The sequence below is a fragment of the Haliotis cracherodii genome, unplaced genomic scaffold (assembly GCF_022045235.1).
Source record: "Haliotis cracherodii isolate W230 unplaced genomic scaffold, xgHalCrac1.p SCAF_5, whole genome shotgun sequence".
In the NCBI taxonomy this organism is placed as follows: Eukaryota; Metazoa; Mollusca; class Gastropoda; order Lepetellida; family Haliotidae; genus Haliotis; species Haliotis cracherodii.
This window is the reverse complement of record NW_027266308.1, coordinates 16,612,639-16,631,637: the sequence shown is the minus strand read 5'-3', so window position 1 is coordinate 16,631,637 and position 18,999 is coordinate 16,612,639. Positions and strand designations below refer to the sequence as shown.

Genomic DNA, 18,999 nt, shown 5'->3' with positions numbered 1-18,999 from the left:
CAATGGCAAGTCCTCCTGGACCTCCTAACCTCGGCACAGGACTTGACCTACAGAGGAAGGCTCCAACTGCGTCCTGTTCAGATGTTCCTGGCGCCCTACATCAGACGCCAGGACCCCGCTCTATCCATCATCCTCCCGGATCATCTCAAGCAGCATCTCCGGTAGTGGACGGTGGAATTGAATGTCTTAGGCGGCGTCTCCTTGACAGGGCTTACGACCTCTCTACGCCTCTTCGTAGACGCATCCCTACAGTGATGGGCGCACACCTGGAGGGACAGGTCGTCTCGGGGCTGTGGTCCGCCGATCAGCGGCCATGGCACATCAACAACCTCGAACTGGAAGCGCTTATCTTGGCCATCACTCACTGGAAGCAGGCGCCCAGACACGCCCGGCTCTCCATCTCGACAGACAACATCACTGTCGTTTGGTGTCTCCGGAACTCATTCGTCTTCGCTCCTTCAGCATTTCACCTAGTGGATCAGCTGAGGATCCAGTTCCAGGTCCACCACATCCCGGGCTGCCAAAACATCCTAGCGGATGCCCTGTCTGGGCCAGACAAGATGGCTCCCACAGGGTGGAAACTTCACCCAGACGCCTTCGCTCTTGCTTGTCAAGACCACGGTCTTCCAAACATAGACCTATTCGCCATCAGCCAGAACTACCAGATCCCGACCTACATATCTCCGGTGCCGGATCCACTGGCTTGAGCAGTCAACGCCTCCAGCGTCCCCTGGGAGGGACTAAAAGCGTACGCTTTTCCGCCACCTGTACTCCTTCCGTAAGTCGTCCATAAGATCAGATCGACACGGAACCTCGATCTGACTTTGGTCGCGCCCTGGTGGCCAGCGAAGGCTTGGTTTGTCGACCTCAGAGAGCTATCAGATGTCAACCCCCTGCCACTCACAGATTGGCCAAACCTTCTGATCCACCCTTACAGCAGACAGCCACACCCAGGACTGGTCCATTTACAGAGAGCTTTGAGTGCCAAGGGCTACTCGGCCAGAGCGGCTAAGGCCATCACGATGGCACATCGCCCAACCACCAGGAGCCTTTATGACGACAAATGGCAATCCTTTGAGAGCTTTTGCAGGAGTAAGCACCAAGACTCCACATCTGCATCGCCTCAATTCCTGGCCGAGTTCATGCTCCATCTGCGACACAAGCGTAAGCTCAAGGGCAGTACCATCATGACCTACCTTGTGGCGCTCAACTCCATCCTGGCAGTTCTGAAAGATCGACACATGACAAAAATCCCTGAACTCCAGGCACTGCTCCGCTCCTTCAGACTGGAAGACCAAAAGGCGAAGTTTCGTCCCCCGGCCTGGGACTTGAACACCATTTTCACCTCGCTGAGAGACGCACCTTTCGAGCCACTCGAAACGTCGTCATTCTACAACCTGACGAAAAAGACAGTCTTCCTACTGGCGCTCGCTACAGCAGCCCGGGTCAGCGAGCTACACACCCTAGACGTCACACGGGTCCGCTTTGAGCAGGGAGCACACGGAGCCGTGCATCTGGGCCTGTGCTGGGACTTCATTGCAAAGAATCAGCTCCGAGGCCAGTCTGACAGATCGTTCCTCATCCCCCCCCCCCCCTGTCATCGATTGTGGGCGCGAAGACGAAGGAGAGCTCCATCTATGTCCGGTAAGAGCGCTTGAATGCTATATCCGACGATATGAGGAACGCCGTAGACAGTGACGACGCCTCTTTGTACCAGTATCTGCGACCTCGTGAGCGGAGGTCAGTCACAACACGATCGCCCTCTTGCTTCGAGCCATCCTCCTCCAGGCCTACGAGGCCGCCGGACTGGACCCTCCACGCTCCACACCGTTTTTAGCAATATTCCAGCAATATCACGGCGGGGGACACCAGAAATGGGCTTCACACATTGTACCCATGTCGGGATTCGAACCCAGGTCTTTGGCGTGACGAGGCTAGGGAACAGAGTCTGGAAATAACAGATGAAAGGTCCACATCTGAAGGTATGCCCACCTCCGGTGCCGTCCGATAAAGATGCATTAAGGAGTAATGCAGGATAAGTAAAAAATCTAGTAAAATCCTAGATATTTTTTATATTTGTATACTTATCCTGCATTACTGCGTCTAAAGGGACCCGTCCATCGCAGATCTACCTCCCCTAGGTACCTTCCGATGTTTCGGACTACAGAGTAATGTGATGATCCGTGACGTGACTTCCTTTGGTCACGTGAGAGCTGCGTGATGGGTTGGCCTCTCAGCTAGTTGGAGCAACTTCTTCAAGCAAAGACCTTCACACAGCTCTTTTCTCTGTCAAGAACAAGCAGTAATATGCATTAAGGAGTAATGCAGGATAAGTATACAAATATAAAAAATATCTACGATTTTACTAGTTTAACCCACTGCAAACCCAGACCTACTACAGCTCACATAATATAATCACTTTTTAGATTTTAGGTTTTTGTTAGACTTAATAGCCAGCAGTTACATCTTGTTTTTTAAAGAATTGTTTGAAATATCTAAAGAGCATAAATATTCCATTGCCAGTAATTGAGATTTCAAGGATATTTATTTAACCTGCTAAAGTTGATGTCACAGTGGGTGATATTTAACTGTTAGTTTTTAATGAATGCTGATGTTGCAGCTTCTGAAGTTTATACCAACTACAGAAGAGTCCCAGCTTCTAACTGAACTGAGTCACGACCTGGAGCACATGGCCCGCGCTGACAGGTTCCTGTACGAGATGAGCAGGTACTGTAGACTCTACAGGTTCTGACACTGTCTCTACAACAGAGGGAACAATGGAAATAAAAGTGACAGAACCCTTTCCATATTCATTAGAAATGTCTGCTAAAAGCAGAACAGATTGTACAAATCCGACTATATCATGAGCATGTGTTAAAGAATCAATATGAAATACTGATGATACCAGATGTTCGCAAAAACAACATTAGCTGACTCATCATCAGTGGCATGTATACTGTATAGCACAGTTTAACTGCAGCCAACTATGACAGATGAAAGTATGTGCAGGGTTTAGAATGTGATCCTGCTCTCCTCAGGGATCTGTGATTAATTCTTGTTTCAGAACGGGTCTCTATTCCACAAAGCAGTAGTAGCATAACCACTGTCGTAAGTCTATGTTAAACTATGGGAGTAAAGACAGTCATAGTGCTACCATCACTTTGTGAAACAGAGACCAGGTCGCCATTATTTCAAAACCATTAATCGGATTGTCCTGCTTTGCCGGTACTATATACCATTACATATGCAGGTTATGTGAGGATGTTTGCATGTGATATACAGTTGATATAAGCAGTCTTTTGTATATTATAATGGTCACTAGTTCATGAACTGTGTACTACAGTGTTTACCTCTTCTCTCTAGAATTGTGCATTATGAACAAAGATTGAAAGCCCTCTACTTCAAAAAGAAATTCCAGGACAGACGAGGAGATTGTAAAAATAGAATAGAAGGTGAGTCCTAACAAGTCCTAGTGGTCATGTAAATTCACTGAGATTCACTGGAATAAGAAGCAGGTGTAATGTTGTCAGAATTTTACTCTATAATCTTACTTGCGTGTGTTTGAAGCATCTGAGAAAGTGTAACGTAGTCAGAAATTGACACCATTTTCTTATTTGTAGCTGTTTTTGAAGCATCTAAGCAAGTGCTACGTAGCCGGAAGCTGAAGAAGCTCCTGGAGCTGGTGCTGGCGTTGGGCAACTACATGAACCGGGGACAGAGAGGGAATGCATCTGGGTTCAGGATGACTAGTCTCAATAAGATCATCGACACCAAGTCCTCCATCAACAAGAATGTAACACTCCTGCACTACCTGGTCGAGGTCCTTGAGAAGAAAGTAGGTGCCAGTTGTAGTGATGGTGCTGTTTAATTCTGAAGTATGAGCTTCTTTTTTTTCAGATTATGAAATAATTCTATTTTCAGTGAAAACAAATTTGGCAAATTGAAGAAAACAAACTACAGATTCTAGTACTTTTTTGGGTTGAGTCCCATCCGGGATTCGAACCCACACCTGCAGGGCTGACTTTGTGTGCTGGCGATTAGGTGCCTCACCCTGGCAGGTGTGGGTTCGAATCCCGGACGGGACTCAACCCAAAAAAGTACTAGAATCTGTACTTTACTATGAAAGTGTTATCCCAAATATAACATTAGTTACATTTGACCACTTTCTAAATGGCATTGTGTATTCATAGCCTTCGGCCATGGGAGCCGTGCCAATTTGCACTTGTCAGGGGGGTACTCAAAGTATGTGATCTAGACTACCAGTTGTCGGACTTTCATTTTTGTGGAAGCCTCGGTGGCTGAGTGGGTTAGATCGCTGACTTTGTGTGCTGGCGATTAGGTGCCTCACCCTAGCAGGTGTGGGTTCGAATCCCGGACGGGACTCAACCCAAAAAAGTACTAGAATCTGTACTTTACTAAGAAAGTGTTATCCCAAATATAACATTAGTTACTCATTTGTCTAATCCAGGTTCTTACAGATTGTAGTAGTGACTGCAATGTTAACTCCTTTATTGAATAGCTTAATTTCTTACTTACCCGGCATTACTCCTTAATGTATCTACTGCTTACCTTACAACAAAGAAGACAGCCCCTAGCAATGATGAAGAAAAAAGGTTGTTTTCACTTTCAGTCTACTTTGTAAGGACCCATCACCACTGTCATGTGACTGTCAGTCGTGATGTCACATCTGGTCACATTACTGCTTGTCCAAAAACAGACATGTTGTGCCCTGTTTTGGACCTCAATTTTTTATGTTGCGGTTTGCGCTATGTATCCACATTAATATTTGAAGGATACCTAATTTTATTAATTTTTTAACTTATCCTGCATTACTTCTTAATGCATTTAACAGAAAGAAGAGCTGTGTGAGGTCTTGCTGAAGAAGTTGTTCCAACTAGTTGTGTGGCTAATCTCACCACACAGCTCCCACGTGACCACGGAAGTGATGACGTCACGTATCATCACATTACTGCTGTCAAGCACAGAGACAAGACCTGTTTTTGTGGCGCAGCAACTACTAGTGAATTGTTTGAGTGTTTCAACACTAACTGTTATTCTTGTGAATTGTTATTGTACCTACGTTTTGTGACTTCATCTTAAATATGATTTATGCCATAACATTAATATTTATCAGTGTAGTGTTTACCACGGTAAATATCAGGCGTATTGTTGTTACAATTGGCCATTTTGAATTCACTTCGTGGTCACCTTTTGTCATGTCATGCATTCTGTATTTATTATATTGCTTGGTTTTGCAATTCAGTGTCATACCTTAGCGATATTATCGTTATTAAACTGGTGGTTTGTTGTGTTGTTTGCATAAACTTATAAATAAACCCTCATGGCTGGGATAATGATAATAGCATACATAATCGGGTGGGAACACATCTTGATTACACTCTATCATTGCAGATAAATGCCCTGTAGTAGCAAGTGTCATGGGATCAAGTCATGGCGGGACCCTCATCCTTTGTCTGAATTGCACCACCATCTGCACCCTGACCTCTAGATATAAAGATTGTCTGCCTTTATCTCCTACAGCTGTCTCCAAATACCTGCAGGTATCACACAAACGGAAGACGCAGCAAGCACAGAAGCGGTGTCTCAGTCTCATAAGAATGTCAGACTCATCCAAGCCTACCACCCCACCCCCCAACCCCAACCCCCGTCCGTACGTCTGTACGTCCGTCCGTACATCCCACCTGTTTGTTGCCGCGATATCTCAAGAACTAAACACTGGATTGTCTTCATATTTGGAACTATGGTGTATATACAGACTCCGCAGACACCTGTTGGTTTTGGTGACCTTGACCCCATTTTCAAGGTCACAGCAGGCAAATCTGCTTTTGGAGTTGGAAAACGGTGTTGCCGCGATATCTCAAGAACTAATCGCTGGATTGTCTTCATATTTGGTACTATGGTGTATATACAGGCAGGGGACATTTCGTCACTTTGTGACAAATACTTGTTGATATTGATATTCCCCCTGTCACCTCTCCAGCTGCATCAGATGCCCTCAATGGATCTGACGTGATTTCATGTCATGCAGTCCATGGTCCAGCAAACCATGCTTCAGTTCTCAGCACCTCCTGCGTCTGCCACATGCTCGGCGAATCTTAATGGTACTTCCCCTGCGTTGATATCATCTCTTGGTTCAGTCTCACCCGGCGTTTCGTCCAAGCACTCATCGAGAATGAGTCTACATACAGCACCAGAAGCCTCTCACCGGTATGCCACCGTTCTAAGTCTTCTGAAGATGCATTAGACAAGGAATTGGATTTATCTTCAGTTTGGTCCAGATCCCGGAACAAAAGGTTGAGTAACACCAGCGGTAGCTTCATCACCTGGGCTCCGGGTTCTACGACGACACCATTTGGTCAAACCCTATGGTGATACCACCCGATCACATGTGTTAGATGAAGATTTTCCCAAGCTGAGACTTGCACCAGCAGTTTAAGATGCTGAAGTTTAGGGAAGATGACGTTCCTATTCATGCCTTTGAAGTGGCTTGCCAGACACATATCTTGGACAGTGTCCCCCAGAGGATGACTGGCTCATCCAAGCCGATCATGCTTCCCATCCCAGATGTTAGGTTCACCTTCATCGAGGCCAGACAGTCACACATTCACATCAAGTCACACATTCTACACAGAACTCAGAAATACAACTTGTCTGTTTACCAGATAGGGACACAGGAGACAAAGTCGTCCAAGGCGCAGCAATTCGCTGTGCAGATGTGCATCCCATGGGCACGCCAGAAACCTATGATTGTGGGTTCGAATCCCAGTTTGCCCCAATTATGTTTCTAAGTTTGTCATCACAAGGCGTCCGACTTCTGATCAGAAGGTCCGTGGTTCGAATCCCATCACGGGACTCGGAAATTTTATGGCTGCTACATTGGCGCCCAACAAGGCGCTGAGCACGTTCATATTAAATTTGAGCAAAATAAGCCTCAGTACTATGCGGCCCGGGACATGCCTTCTATTGACAGGGGAGTATGTAGCAGGGCGTGAAGTCATCCCACAGATGACATCCTTACCTTGTCAGCTTGCTGACAGGGTTAACCTCTTTGGTCATGTGGACAAGGCGTCCGGCCTCTGATCAGAAGGTCCATGGTTCGAATCCCATCACGGGACTCAGAAATTTTATGTCCGCTACATAAGCACGGGTGTCAAGCAGTAATGTCACCAGATGTGACGCCACGACGGATGGTCACATGACAGAGGTGATGGGTCCTTACAAAGTAGACTGAAAGCAACCATTTTTCCTCATCTAGAACCATCGCGAAGGAACTGTCTTCTTTGTCGTAAGGATAGCAGTAGATGCATTAAGGAGAAATGCAGGATTAGTATACAAATGTAAATAATATTTAGATTTTACTAAATTCATAAAAATTATTTTTTGTTTTACAGTTCCCCGACGTTTTGAAGATGGAGGGGGATCTGTCAAATGTCCGAGATGCAGCGAAGGTCAAGTAAGTAGTTCACTAAGGTTATTGATCTAGAAAACACTGACAGATCATGAACTCACTCATTATATGAGAAGAAATGTGTATTGCTTTATGCTGTGTCAGCAGTATTTAATCTTGTCATAAGATTTGAATAAAATTGCTTTGTTACATATCCAAATGATGTTAATATTGTCTGTGTATATATCAACATCAATGTTACAGTTTTTCAGATCTGGACAAGGAAATTGCATCACTTAAATCTGGACTCGCTAATATTGAGAAGGTATGCATTGGATTTTATGACGATGAACAAACAGACCAAACTTATCTTCATTAAGGTAAAATTGATAGACTCAGTGTCATTATTGAGCTCAGAACTTTTCAGCCAACTCTTGTATATACATCTTATTGGTTATTTCATGGTTTACTATAAGTGGTGGAAGGCTAGCGAGTATCACCAAAGGGAAAGGATAAATATAAAATATGTAATATCTAATTTCAAGATACAAAATGAATGGTCATTCACTAAATGATACTCAGACATATATTAAATTGTGCTACTTAGTAAGTTCTTTGCATATTTTTACAATCTCTTCTGTTCAACACATTTTTAGTTTGTCTCTTGGAATATTGACAAAGAAAATTTATTGAACAGGAAAAAAGCATTGTTCGGGCTAAAGATAATGAAAACAAACAAATATCAAATTTGGGCTTATTTAAATTGGGAAGATGATATGGTCATTATTCACAGAGATGATGAAACAAAATTTTAGTAAAATCTAAATATTTTTACATTTGTATACTTATCCTGCATTACTCCTTAAAGCCCCACTCTGACTCTAAATAGCCCCCAAGGTGGCAGTGTTTCAGTTTGGAACAGTGACTGGCCATGGCAATGTAAATACAACTGAGTGTCAGGAGAGGCTTTTTGAAAACCGTCAAACTTCATATCAACATGAATGACAAACCTTGGATACCAGGAATGGCTCCATATCTAGATATAGCTCAATAAATTTTCTGTAGTTTTATAAAAAATAATCGAATATGTCATGTTTGGCATCTGCATCAATCACAGTGGGCTTATTTAGGGTTTCGCTATGTGACACATTCGATGCATTTTTGGTCAAAGTGTATTATGGTGTAATATATTTACAGCAGAACAGCAGCACAGCAACAGTTTCAGTTGATGTAACAGTAACGATACATAAATACGAAATTGACGTTATTTACATAAGTATTAGCGACAAGATTCTTTCTGTTCAATCCGAAAATTACAGATATGTGTTTAGTTTTGGTCATTGCATTCAACAGTTAGGTCTATACCACACAATAATGAGATTATATTTAGGGCTCCAAGCCAAAAGGCTGTAGAGCCCTATTGTAATCGTTCGATTTATTATCATTTATTATTTATTATTCCGACGATTTTTGTACCAGAGCTAGCAAAATAACCACTGGCTCGATTTTGTTCAAATTTTGTATGTGTGTGAAGACCGGTGAGTACTAGATTCCACCAAAATCCAAAAGCCGTAGGCCTAAAGGCCAAGTGCAGATAACTAAAAAACAAGAATATTTTGAAGATGTATTTCGCCCTTTGGCTCCCCAAACGCATATCCGATTACTTTGAAACCTTGCATACATGTATCTGCTGCTTGAGCTGCTTGACATTTTTTGTTCTTTGACTTTGGTCATTGGTCACGTGGTTTAGCAGCCATAATGGATTCAAGGTTTTCAGTGTCTTTTGGGTACCTGTCTTCAAACGCAAACAACTCCGAGTCAACTGCATGAAATGCTTTCAAACTGTCTTAGCATTGTCTCCATACATAACACATCAAACAGTAATAGCTGATTTTGGAAATCTTTTTTAGTTGCGGCCGTATTGGATTTTTATTTTGATCATTTTTTGTCACCGAAATTTTACTTTAAAGATCATATCTTGTAAGGTTCTCCACAGAAACTATTGATAGTTTACATGAAGTTAGTGTGCCATATGTACCTCATTTTTTTGTTCTTTGACTTTGGTCATTGGTCATGTGGTTTGAGGGGGCACGGGTGGCCCAGTCGTCTTAAGGCGCCGCGATTCACTGTGCAGATGTGCGTCCCTTGGGCACGCCAGAAACCTATGATTGTGGGTTCGAATCCAGGTTCGCCCCATTTATGTTTTTAGGTTTGTCGGCACCATACCCGTGCTCGTGGGTTTCACCGAAGTGGTAAACGTCTGAGACCTGCATCACTTGGGGCTTTCCTTCCACAATAAGCTGACACGCCGCGATATAACTGTAATACTGTTAAAAACGGCGTAAAAGCCAACTCACTCACTCACTCACGATGAGTGTCCTGCAAACGGTGACTATCTTTTGACAGAGTTGGTACAAACAAACCCTTTGAGGGTTCGAACATGTTTGATGTCGGAAATGGGTTTAGAACAGACTTAGCACATGCCAATTTCATAGCTGCGATACGCTGCAAGTTGTGCCTAAATGTGATGGATTTGGCACAAGGAAACCCTTTGAGGATTCGAACATGGAAGTTTGTGCACAGTGTAACTTGGAGCCCGCCATTGCTGCTTTGCAGCTATATTCATAAAACTTAAATTATTACACAGGCCTAGACTCCAGAGGTTGCACAAATATTTCTTAACTTGATACAATATATGAATATGTCACATGTATCAACGTAACAATGCACATAAGCAACTGATAAATATATAACGAAATTAAGTAGATGTTTTTACCTACATTAGGTCTATCTAGATAACATTGTACTTACAATAAACAAAAACTCCAATACACATATTCCAAGACAATTGTAATTATCAATTTCCTTTTCTTTCACATAATTTTCAAACACAATCTGAGTTTGACCATAAGATCCACATGTATACCCATGTATTTTTGGTGTATTTGGATACCATTCGCTCACAAGTTTTAAAACACAATCTGGCATCACTTCCCATTTGTCCACACCAATCCTGCATCTGCTGCTACATTTAATATCCGTTTCTTCAAGTCCGAGTATCTAGGATCTCTCCAAAGATTTGTCTATTTAGCTCAGTCCAGAAGTATTGGTACCACTGCTTTTGAAACGACGAATTTCTGCCACATGGTGGTGGCACGATTTCCTAACTACGATTGCCTGTGCTGTGTCACACATGGTTGACAATAGGTTGAATTTGAGCTACTATTGCCATAAATCCTGTATGTTGGCTGCAATCAAGCCACACTAAACTTTCAGATTTTCAACTAGGCTCCTCTTCACTGTCAAGTATACAACTGGCTGTCCCTGCAGTAGCACTTAGCAGCCCACAGCTCTTCTGTGTGTGAAGGCAGGAAAACTTCACTTCTTTCCTGTGTGTGCTAGTGTCAACACATCTACGTATTTCTCCAGCACTTGGCTGTAGTCACACTATTCTAATATGTTTCAGTATAAGTTTCTTAATCCTACTAATGTAGTTTTATGGGCTTTGATTCATAAGTATTAGTTGCATAATTGTCATCTTGCGATTGCTCCACAATAGCCTCCTCTCCTCCTCAGTCAGCTTGTAACAAATGTGGCTTAGTTTTTATCTCAGGCGACCCTCATGTAGAGTGTTGGAAGTGCAGAGAATCCACCTGTACAGAGGATGATCGCTGTCCCCCTCTGTCTCCCGCTTTCCAAAAAGAAGCCATTACCAAGCTTACTGATGCTATCACTTGGGCTAAGAGGAAGGATGCAGCCAAGAGAAAGGTTGAGGATATTATCTTCCAGACTGATAAACAACCTACCCCTCTGCCCGATCAACAGTCCTGACACTCAACAGTCGTCTGTACAGCTGGCACATCCGAAGTTTCCTGTCGCCCTGCTGGAGCAATTATTTGCTCAGGAGAATTCTGAGATGACATCACTCTTTGAATCCTGTCTTACTGCTTATTGTTGGAAATAGAATGGCTCAAAAGACTTGATTCCACCCAAGGGCAGATTCCCCTGGCCAAGAGGCCACATGGGGGACCATCCATCACAGACGAACATCAGCCGCCTACTGTCTACCGCCAGCGCCACGGCCACCCAGCCACCATATTTATGCGCAAGGAATTATTGACTGTGCCTCAGACAATCTTCAAAAACTTCAACATGATGACTGCCTGCCTCTGTATCAGACACACAAGTCACCATTCCCAGAGACTCTAGAACTGGACCATTATTTTCTCAGGCCAGTCAAGAAACCAAGCATGAGATTGTCTCTACCTTCTAATCACAACAATGACCTATCCACCACCAACAAATACTCCCCGGACATCGGCTCCTACATTAATTGGTTTGTAGAGGGAGTTCATCACGCCATCCCTCCACAAATACCAGATAATGATGAGGTCCCAGCGGAGACCACATACCTATTCAGGTAGATCAAGTAGGACTTGCAGCTGGAACTTCTCACTATGGAAGTATGGACGTCTTCTCAATTTATTTGGCTACAACGCCAACAGCTCTTATCTCAGGTTTGATCCAAGATATGAGACAACCTGTCATGGCCCCTACGATGTTTAACACTCATAGATGAGGTTAGACAAGATACAGCAGAGAGATTTTAAGTATTTACTATCAACCTCACAGCAAGAGCTCAGGAAGACCAAGAGTTCATTCAAGAGATGCTCCCTTTTGTTAACCACCCCGGAAGAAGCATATCTCTTCTGGTAAGGAATCATCTCAACCATTCAGATGAAGAGATCGTTCACAGTATCATCCTGACTCCTTTTGTCAATCAGGCTATAAACATTTGGGATCCAACAAAAGGGGCTCCAAGTTGGGATGTTGGGGGACAGCAGATGACTCCATTCTAGGTCCTCCCACTGTCACAAATCCATTTAATTTGGCTATGTTTATGGACTATGATCTACGATGACCCCCTGTGTCCAGTAGAAATTTATCACTTCTGATCACTGGATCCTAGATGTAATCTCTCACAGCTACAAACTACACTTCCGGACCCGACCTCTTCTCACGTCTTGACCCAGAGGCTGCATATTTCATATGGTAGGCAAGAAATTAAGGGCAGCCAATCTTGCCATAAACACATGTAAAGGCTGGGAATTTTGCCCAAGTTCCTTACACCAGTAACCAAAATATCCTGCCAATTTATTAATTATAGAATAGGGTTTGGGGGTTCACGGCACTGGTCTCATGGGTCCCATAGCAACAGCTTTTATTCAGCAGCCTGGGGCTATGGGGTCACATGACGAGGGCCAGTGCCACCGTGGGAACCCTAAACCTTTCAGCAGCCTCTTTCTGTCTGCACTGCCTGGACACCAACATCGCCAGCTAGATCTGTTAATTTTGTTTTAGGTGTCTCCCAGACTGTGCATCCAGGACTTGCACCCTGTAACTTTTTTATACTTCAATATACTATTATTACTGTCTTTATGTGTTGTGACATCTTTGACTGGAGTACTTCGCGCAGTTAGCACGCTTGCCCATCCCTTTCCGTGAGACGAAGTTGTTATGTAACTGTGGTGATTTCACAGGTCTTACACACATTATTGGAGAAAAGGGCAATATTCCTACTCCAGGATAAGGACGTCAGCAAGGGCTTTTATTCTCCAGTATTCAGTACCGAAGAAGAATACCACAGAAATCATCTACCTCAAGATCCTGAACAAGGATTTTCTCATACCTCCACCTAAATTCCAGATGGAATCTGTCCGGAAGCTAAGATCTTCACTGCATCAGGGAAATTGGACCTTCAGCATAGATCTTCAAGACTCCATCTCCATGTGCTGATTCATCCCTTATCTTAGGGACGCCTCAGACTCGGGCTGGGGAGCCCATCTGGCAGATACAGGGCTCATGGATGGTAACAGAAGGATCTCCATATCAACTGCAGGGAGGTGACGGCTATATTCTATGCAATCCAGAATTGGAAGATCTCCTCACCAACTCCTCAGTTCTTATCTCCACAGACAACACCACAGTAGTAGCGTATATACAGAAACAGGGACGAACGAAGTCCAGTTCTCTGATGACGGAAATCTCACTTTTATTCAACTTGGCCAATTCAACCAACTGCAAGACATAGTCTAGGGAAGTTGAACATCCTTGCAGACAGCCTGTCCAGACATGGGGGGGATCATTTTTACAGAATGTTCTCTTCATCCTGACATCTTCACCTGGATCACACCGATATGGGACACTCTGCACCTGGAGACTTGTCTGATTCATCAACTCTCAGTCTACATCAGTCCGAGAGCTCTGCATATCAATGCTCTTACTATGGACTGGACCATCCTGTTCGCACATGCGTTTCCTCCATGGTCTCTTCTTGACAAGGTGATACAGAAGATAGAACTGACAGACTGTAACATCATCCTAATCGCCCTGATCTGGCCCAGAAGACCTTGGTTTCCCAGACTCCTGGCCCTACTAATGGAAGATCGTCTCCCAATACCATTCCACAGAGATCTTCTGCATCAACCCAGATCGGACCTTGTCTAAGAACCTTCCCAACCAAAATCTCACAGCCTGGAAGCTATCACGCAAAGAATGCAGGCCTCCAGATTCTCTGAATCTGCCTCTACAGCAATGGCTAAATCATGGAAATCATCTCCCTCTCTCCTTTGACAATAGATGGGATAAAAAATGTTGCCTTTACTGTCCATATGTTTGCTGACTTCCTACTACATCGTCGTCAGGATAACAAGTTTCGTCACGGGACAATCGAGGAATATTGATCCGCGCTTCATTAAGTTCTCCAACATGATGGCCTTTAGATCGTCAATAATCCTATCTTAAGCAGACTCATGTGTTTATGTAGAACCTGTCTGGTTTAATCAGCTCTACTAACAGAACCCTTTGAACATCTCGCTTCCACTACATTACCATTTATCACTGTCTATAAAGCGACCCCACCCATAAGGCGACCTTATGCTTGTTTACATACCTGTCTGTGCAGGGAATCTGAATGAAGTGATCACAAGTGCATACACAATCCCTACATTTGTTTTTGTCTTCAAAAGAAAAAAAACTACTTCGTAATTCAGGGAAACGAAAAGATCATAACAATTGAACTTGTCAATACAAACAAAATTGAAATTTGAGATAAAACATCTCTATACATGATGATTTACCGATTAAATTGTATTTCCTGTTTTGCTAGTCATTGTTTTATATGCAGAGATGAAGATAATCGTGTGTATTGTCTCATAAATCTCCCGGTGATTCAGTTAAAAATTACCCAATAACATAACTTATTTAGTAATTTATTAATAACATAAGTATTTTGATACCATGATCAGAAGAATTGTGTCTGAAACTGTTATTTTACCAGGAATAATTTATTTCAATATCATGTTATTTTAGTTGCAGCTTTACTATTTATATTTGAAATAAAATAATAACCATAAGTGTAACACTTTGGTACAGCTGATCGCTATTGCCGGATATGTTTTTGATTGGAACAGTTTGAAAACTTTACATATGATAGTCAAACTATAACAAATATGACTTTCAATGAGTCAATGTATGGCATTTATGGTATATAGGTATATATATGTTACAGAAAATATGTATAATCAGGGAAATTTTCAGGGAATATATTTAATGTCTGATTCACTCAGGGAATATACATAATCCCTAAATTTTTCAGGTATTATACATATTCCCTGATTTAACATCAAGTTTGTTAGACATATTCCCTGAAATTACTTTTGAGGCTCTCATATAGTCAAACTTGATAAAGAAAATATCGAGAAATAAATTTATTTGACATGACAACAAATACCTTTCACTTAACTTAACAATTAGTCTTAACTGTAATCAAAACACAGGATAGAAAAGAGATTAAAATACTCAATATGAATGCGACACCCCCTCCTCTAAGCATCAGCGGATTTATATCTAAAGAAAATACAGGAGAATCCTCACCTTAATCCAACCTTACTTGTCGGCCTTTGACACAGTCGCAAAGAACAAAGACAAGATTTACAGTAATTGTTGTAACAACACATGGTTATCATTGCCATCAAAGAATCAGTGTTAGAATATGAAGTACAAATTTTTTTTTAAAAACAAACGAGTTTGCAGCTGCAACAACATGCGAAATTCAAGGTATAAAACTGCTGACATTATGTATTACCTCCCACTATGCTTAACCTTTTCTTCAAGTAGAGCTTACAATTACTAGGATAGATTATATAGCACTTTCTACTCTTTTCAGGCCTTAAATCCTTCTTTCAAAATTCACCTCTCTTGATATATTACCATTTAACTTATCTTTTCTTTTTATATTTTAATACACTTGTTGTACATCATACCCATAGTTGTTTAGGATTAGGTTTGTGCCCCTCTCACTTACAGTTTTTTGGGTATGGTGTTTACCTACATTAAAATATTATTTATTTTTTATTTTCCCCCATCTACCCAGACTGAAATTGCCAGTGGTAGAAGCGGTCGTTAAACCCCCAAACAGTACAGTACAGAATTACCTCACATTTTCAAGATGGAGCTAGAGGAGAATTTCCGAAAAAACCTGGACAAGAGCTATTGTTTGTTAAGTCTATCCTATGTTTGATGTAGCATTGTTTTGATTACAGTGAAGACTAAGTGTTAAGTTAAATGAAAGGTATTTATTATCATGTCAAATAAATTTGTCTTCTCATTAATGATTTGGCTTTTTTTATAAAGTTTGACTATATAAGAGCCTCAAAAGCAATTTCAGGGAATATGTCTAAAAAACTTGATGTTAAATCAGGGAATATGTATAATACCTGAATTTTTTAGGGATTACGTATATTCCCTGAGTGAATCAGACATTAAATATATTCCCTGAAAATTTCAGGGATTATACATATTTCCTGATTATACATATTCCCTGTAACATACATGTATATATATATATATATAAATATCCATTCTCTATCCACTAAAGTTCGTTTCAAGGTGTCAATAGCGGTAATCTGACCGTAGTTGCTGTAAATAATGGTGAGTTGTGTGATCTACTTCATGCACAATTTCGCCTAAGTGAATATAAACAATATTGAACGAAATTTAAAATAAAATTGATATACACGGCAATAGATTGTACAGATGTATAATGAACACTTTTTATAACCAGATAGTGTATTACATGATTAATTTGCGTACTTCATTACGGATTTGTTGACATGGTATTTCCGGTTTTTAGACGACCCCCTTCAAAGCTCCATAATTCTAGGTATGAAAAACTTGCCTTATAGATAGCAATATATAGTACTAAAACAACAAAGTAAGCAGGCTTTAGCCATGGCTACTGCTGCTAGGGTCTCTGAGCTACACGCACTGGATTACTCGAGTCTCACTCATAAGAGATTGGTGGAATGGTGAAGGACTGGTCGGGTTGGCCAGGTAGTTGATTTTTTGGCTGTGTACAATGCTCAAAACGGACGTCGTGACGTCAAGTGCATGGAACTCGCTCACCCGCACTGCAGAAATATTGTTTTCTTAGTGGGTTATGAAATGAGGATGTGTTGAGAGGCTTGAAGCGGGGCCTGCTAAAACCTCGAAATACCACTTTCAAATCTGATGCAGAGGGACAAAATTTGGCCTTCTGATCCTCAAGCCTGAAAGAGTGTAGCAGGGCCTGTAGTTCCAGGACCTTAGTCATTTTGCAATTCTCCGGAATGGCCAACACTGAATTAAGCACTACCAAATACGTTGTATTGGTGCTACACTTCAAGTGTCTTTTGGTACATAAGTGTAGGAGGTATTTGGCTAAGAATTGAGGTGATGCTTTCGTGGGATATTGATTCATAGCCTTTCAAAAGGTTTCAAATGATCACCACTTATCATCGTATAACCCCCTGGTGGAGGGACGATGTGCCAAGGCAATGGCTTTAGCTGCCCGTGCCGAATAGCCCTTTGCACTGAAGGCCTTTTGAACATGAACCAAGTGTGCAGACGAAATCTGCCTGGCATTGGGTGAGGTAGTTTGCTGTGGATGACTGTGTTCAACCACTCTGGGAGGGGTAGTGGATTGTCTTCTGCAAGGTTTTTTGAGGTTGACAAACCACCCCCTCTCTGTCCACCAAGGCACGACCAAAGTCAGAGGAAGGTTCTTGGTAGCTTTGATCTTTTGTATCTCCCTGGGAAGCAGTACAGGAGGCGGAATAGCGTATGCTTTTAGCCCTTCCTTGGGGATGCTGAATACATCTATTGCCAAAGCCTGTGGATCCAGCAGCAGGGTGATGTGCTGGACTAAGTATCCACTAGATGAAAGAACCTTGTCCCTTGATTGCGCAGGCACCACACTATTGCGCTGTTGTTGGTGGACATTGCGAGTTGGGTGAACTGTAGCTGATCTTGCCAATGTGAGATGGCCAGAATAAGTGCTTCAAACTCGAGGTTGTTTATGTGCCAAGTAAATTGTGCACCGAATCACAGCCCTGACGTTGTCTGCTTCTGTAAATGAGCACCCCACCCCTGAAGGTAGGCATCTACGAACAGGTGTAAACAAGGCGACATATCCTAAGACGTTCGACTCTATCGTCCACCAATTGAGATGAGTCCTTAGATGGAATGGTAGAGTGATGGCTGCTTACAGATCTTGGTGTCTGATAAAAGGGGCCAGGAACTCGAACCGGATGTTTCTCAGGTGGAGAAAGGTAGTTACTGGCTTGATTATTCATGTAAATAGCCACGGGGCCACTGAAATGCCAAATACAGGACTGCCCATTGGTAATGGACCCCATTGAACTGGAACCTGAGGAACCGGCAGTCGGACTGGGAGTGAGGTGGGAGTAAGGTGGACGCTCCAGCTAGTGCTTGTTGAACACAGAGAGATTAAGAATCTTCCGCATCTTGTCTGAGTCCTTCTTGAGTACCAGAAAGATGGGAGAGTAAAAGCTTGGTGTTAATGCTGGGGTGTGTACGTCTACAGCTCTTTTCTTCAACAAGATGTCTATGTTGGATTTTAGTAGCAGATGTTGCTTCCTTGGATAAGCCCAAGGTTGAGGAGCTGTGGTCAATGGTGTATCTACTGCTAAGTTAAGATGGTAGCCGTTTCACAGTACGAAAGCATCCTTCAGTACGGCCCAGTTCTGCCCGAAGAGGCTCAGTCTCCCACTAAGAGGGGTGTCCCTGGAACTTTTTGATAAGAGCCTTGTGGTTTGCCTCTGCCATGAAAGGAATCCTGGTCTTGATCCTTGAGGGAAGAGTGTCTCGGCCTATAGTTGCCTGACCTACCTGCTCATTGGGATAAGCTATGAGACACATGCTCCACTGCCTCAAGAGCATAATTTGAGATCTTAGCGGGTGTGTCAGTGACTTGGTCATGCTGGCAACATGCTGGCTAACCATGGTTGACAGAGAAGATGACGTTTAAACTCAAAATCCCAGCGCTAGGTATCCAATTCTGCGAGTAACTAAGGTGGTGTCTCATGTGATTGATTTGAGTCTGTTGAAAATCAACCTGAAATCTGAAAATAGTCTATGCGGTTCGGGTTAACTTCTGATAACCCTGCTTCATTGCATGGGTTGAGGATGCTAGTGCGGATAATGGTTTGAGTACAAGCCTGATTTCTGACTCAATAAAGGTGAATCTGGCG

The 18,999-nt window shown here is 42.6% G+C and overlaps 1 protein-coding gene and 1 pseudogene across 3 annotated transcripts in view; both read left to right on the top strand.

Moving 5' to 3' along the window:
- The window catches only part of LOC139444158 (disheveled-associated activator of morphogenesis 1-like), a 185,363-nt gene that overhangs the window by 155,576 nt on the left and 10,788 nt on the right, over nucleotides 1-18,999 (top strand). For all 3 annotated transcript variants that reach the window (XM_071225057.1, XM_071225055.1, XM_071225056.1), the window contains 5 exons: nucleotides 2,621-2,727; nucleotides 3,364-3,452; nucleotides 3,621-3,835; nucleotides 7,413-7,474; nucleotides 7,673-7,733. In XM_071225057.1, coding sequence (XP_071081158.1) covers nucleotides 2,621-2,727; nucleotides 3,364-3,452; nucleotides 3,621-3,835; nucleotides 7,413-7,474; nucleotides 7,673-7,733 — 534 coding nt within the window. The remainder of the gene's footprint in view (nucleotides 1-2,620; nucleotides 2,728-3,363; nucleotides 3,453-3,620; nucleotides 3,836-7,412; nucleotides 7,475-7,672; nucleotides 7,734-18,999) is intronic.
- On the top strand, nucleotides 314-1,658 carry LOC139442156 (uncharacterized; annotated as a pseudogene).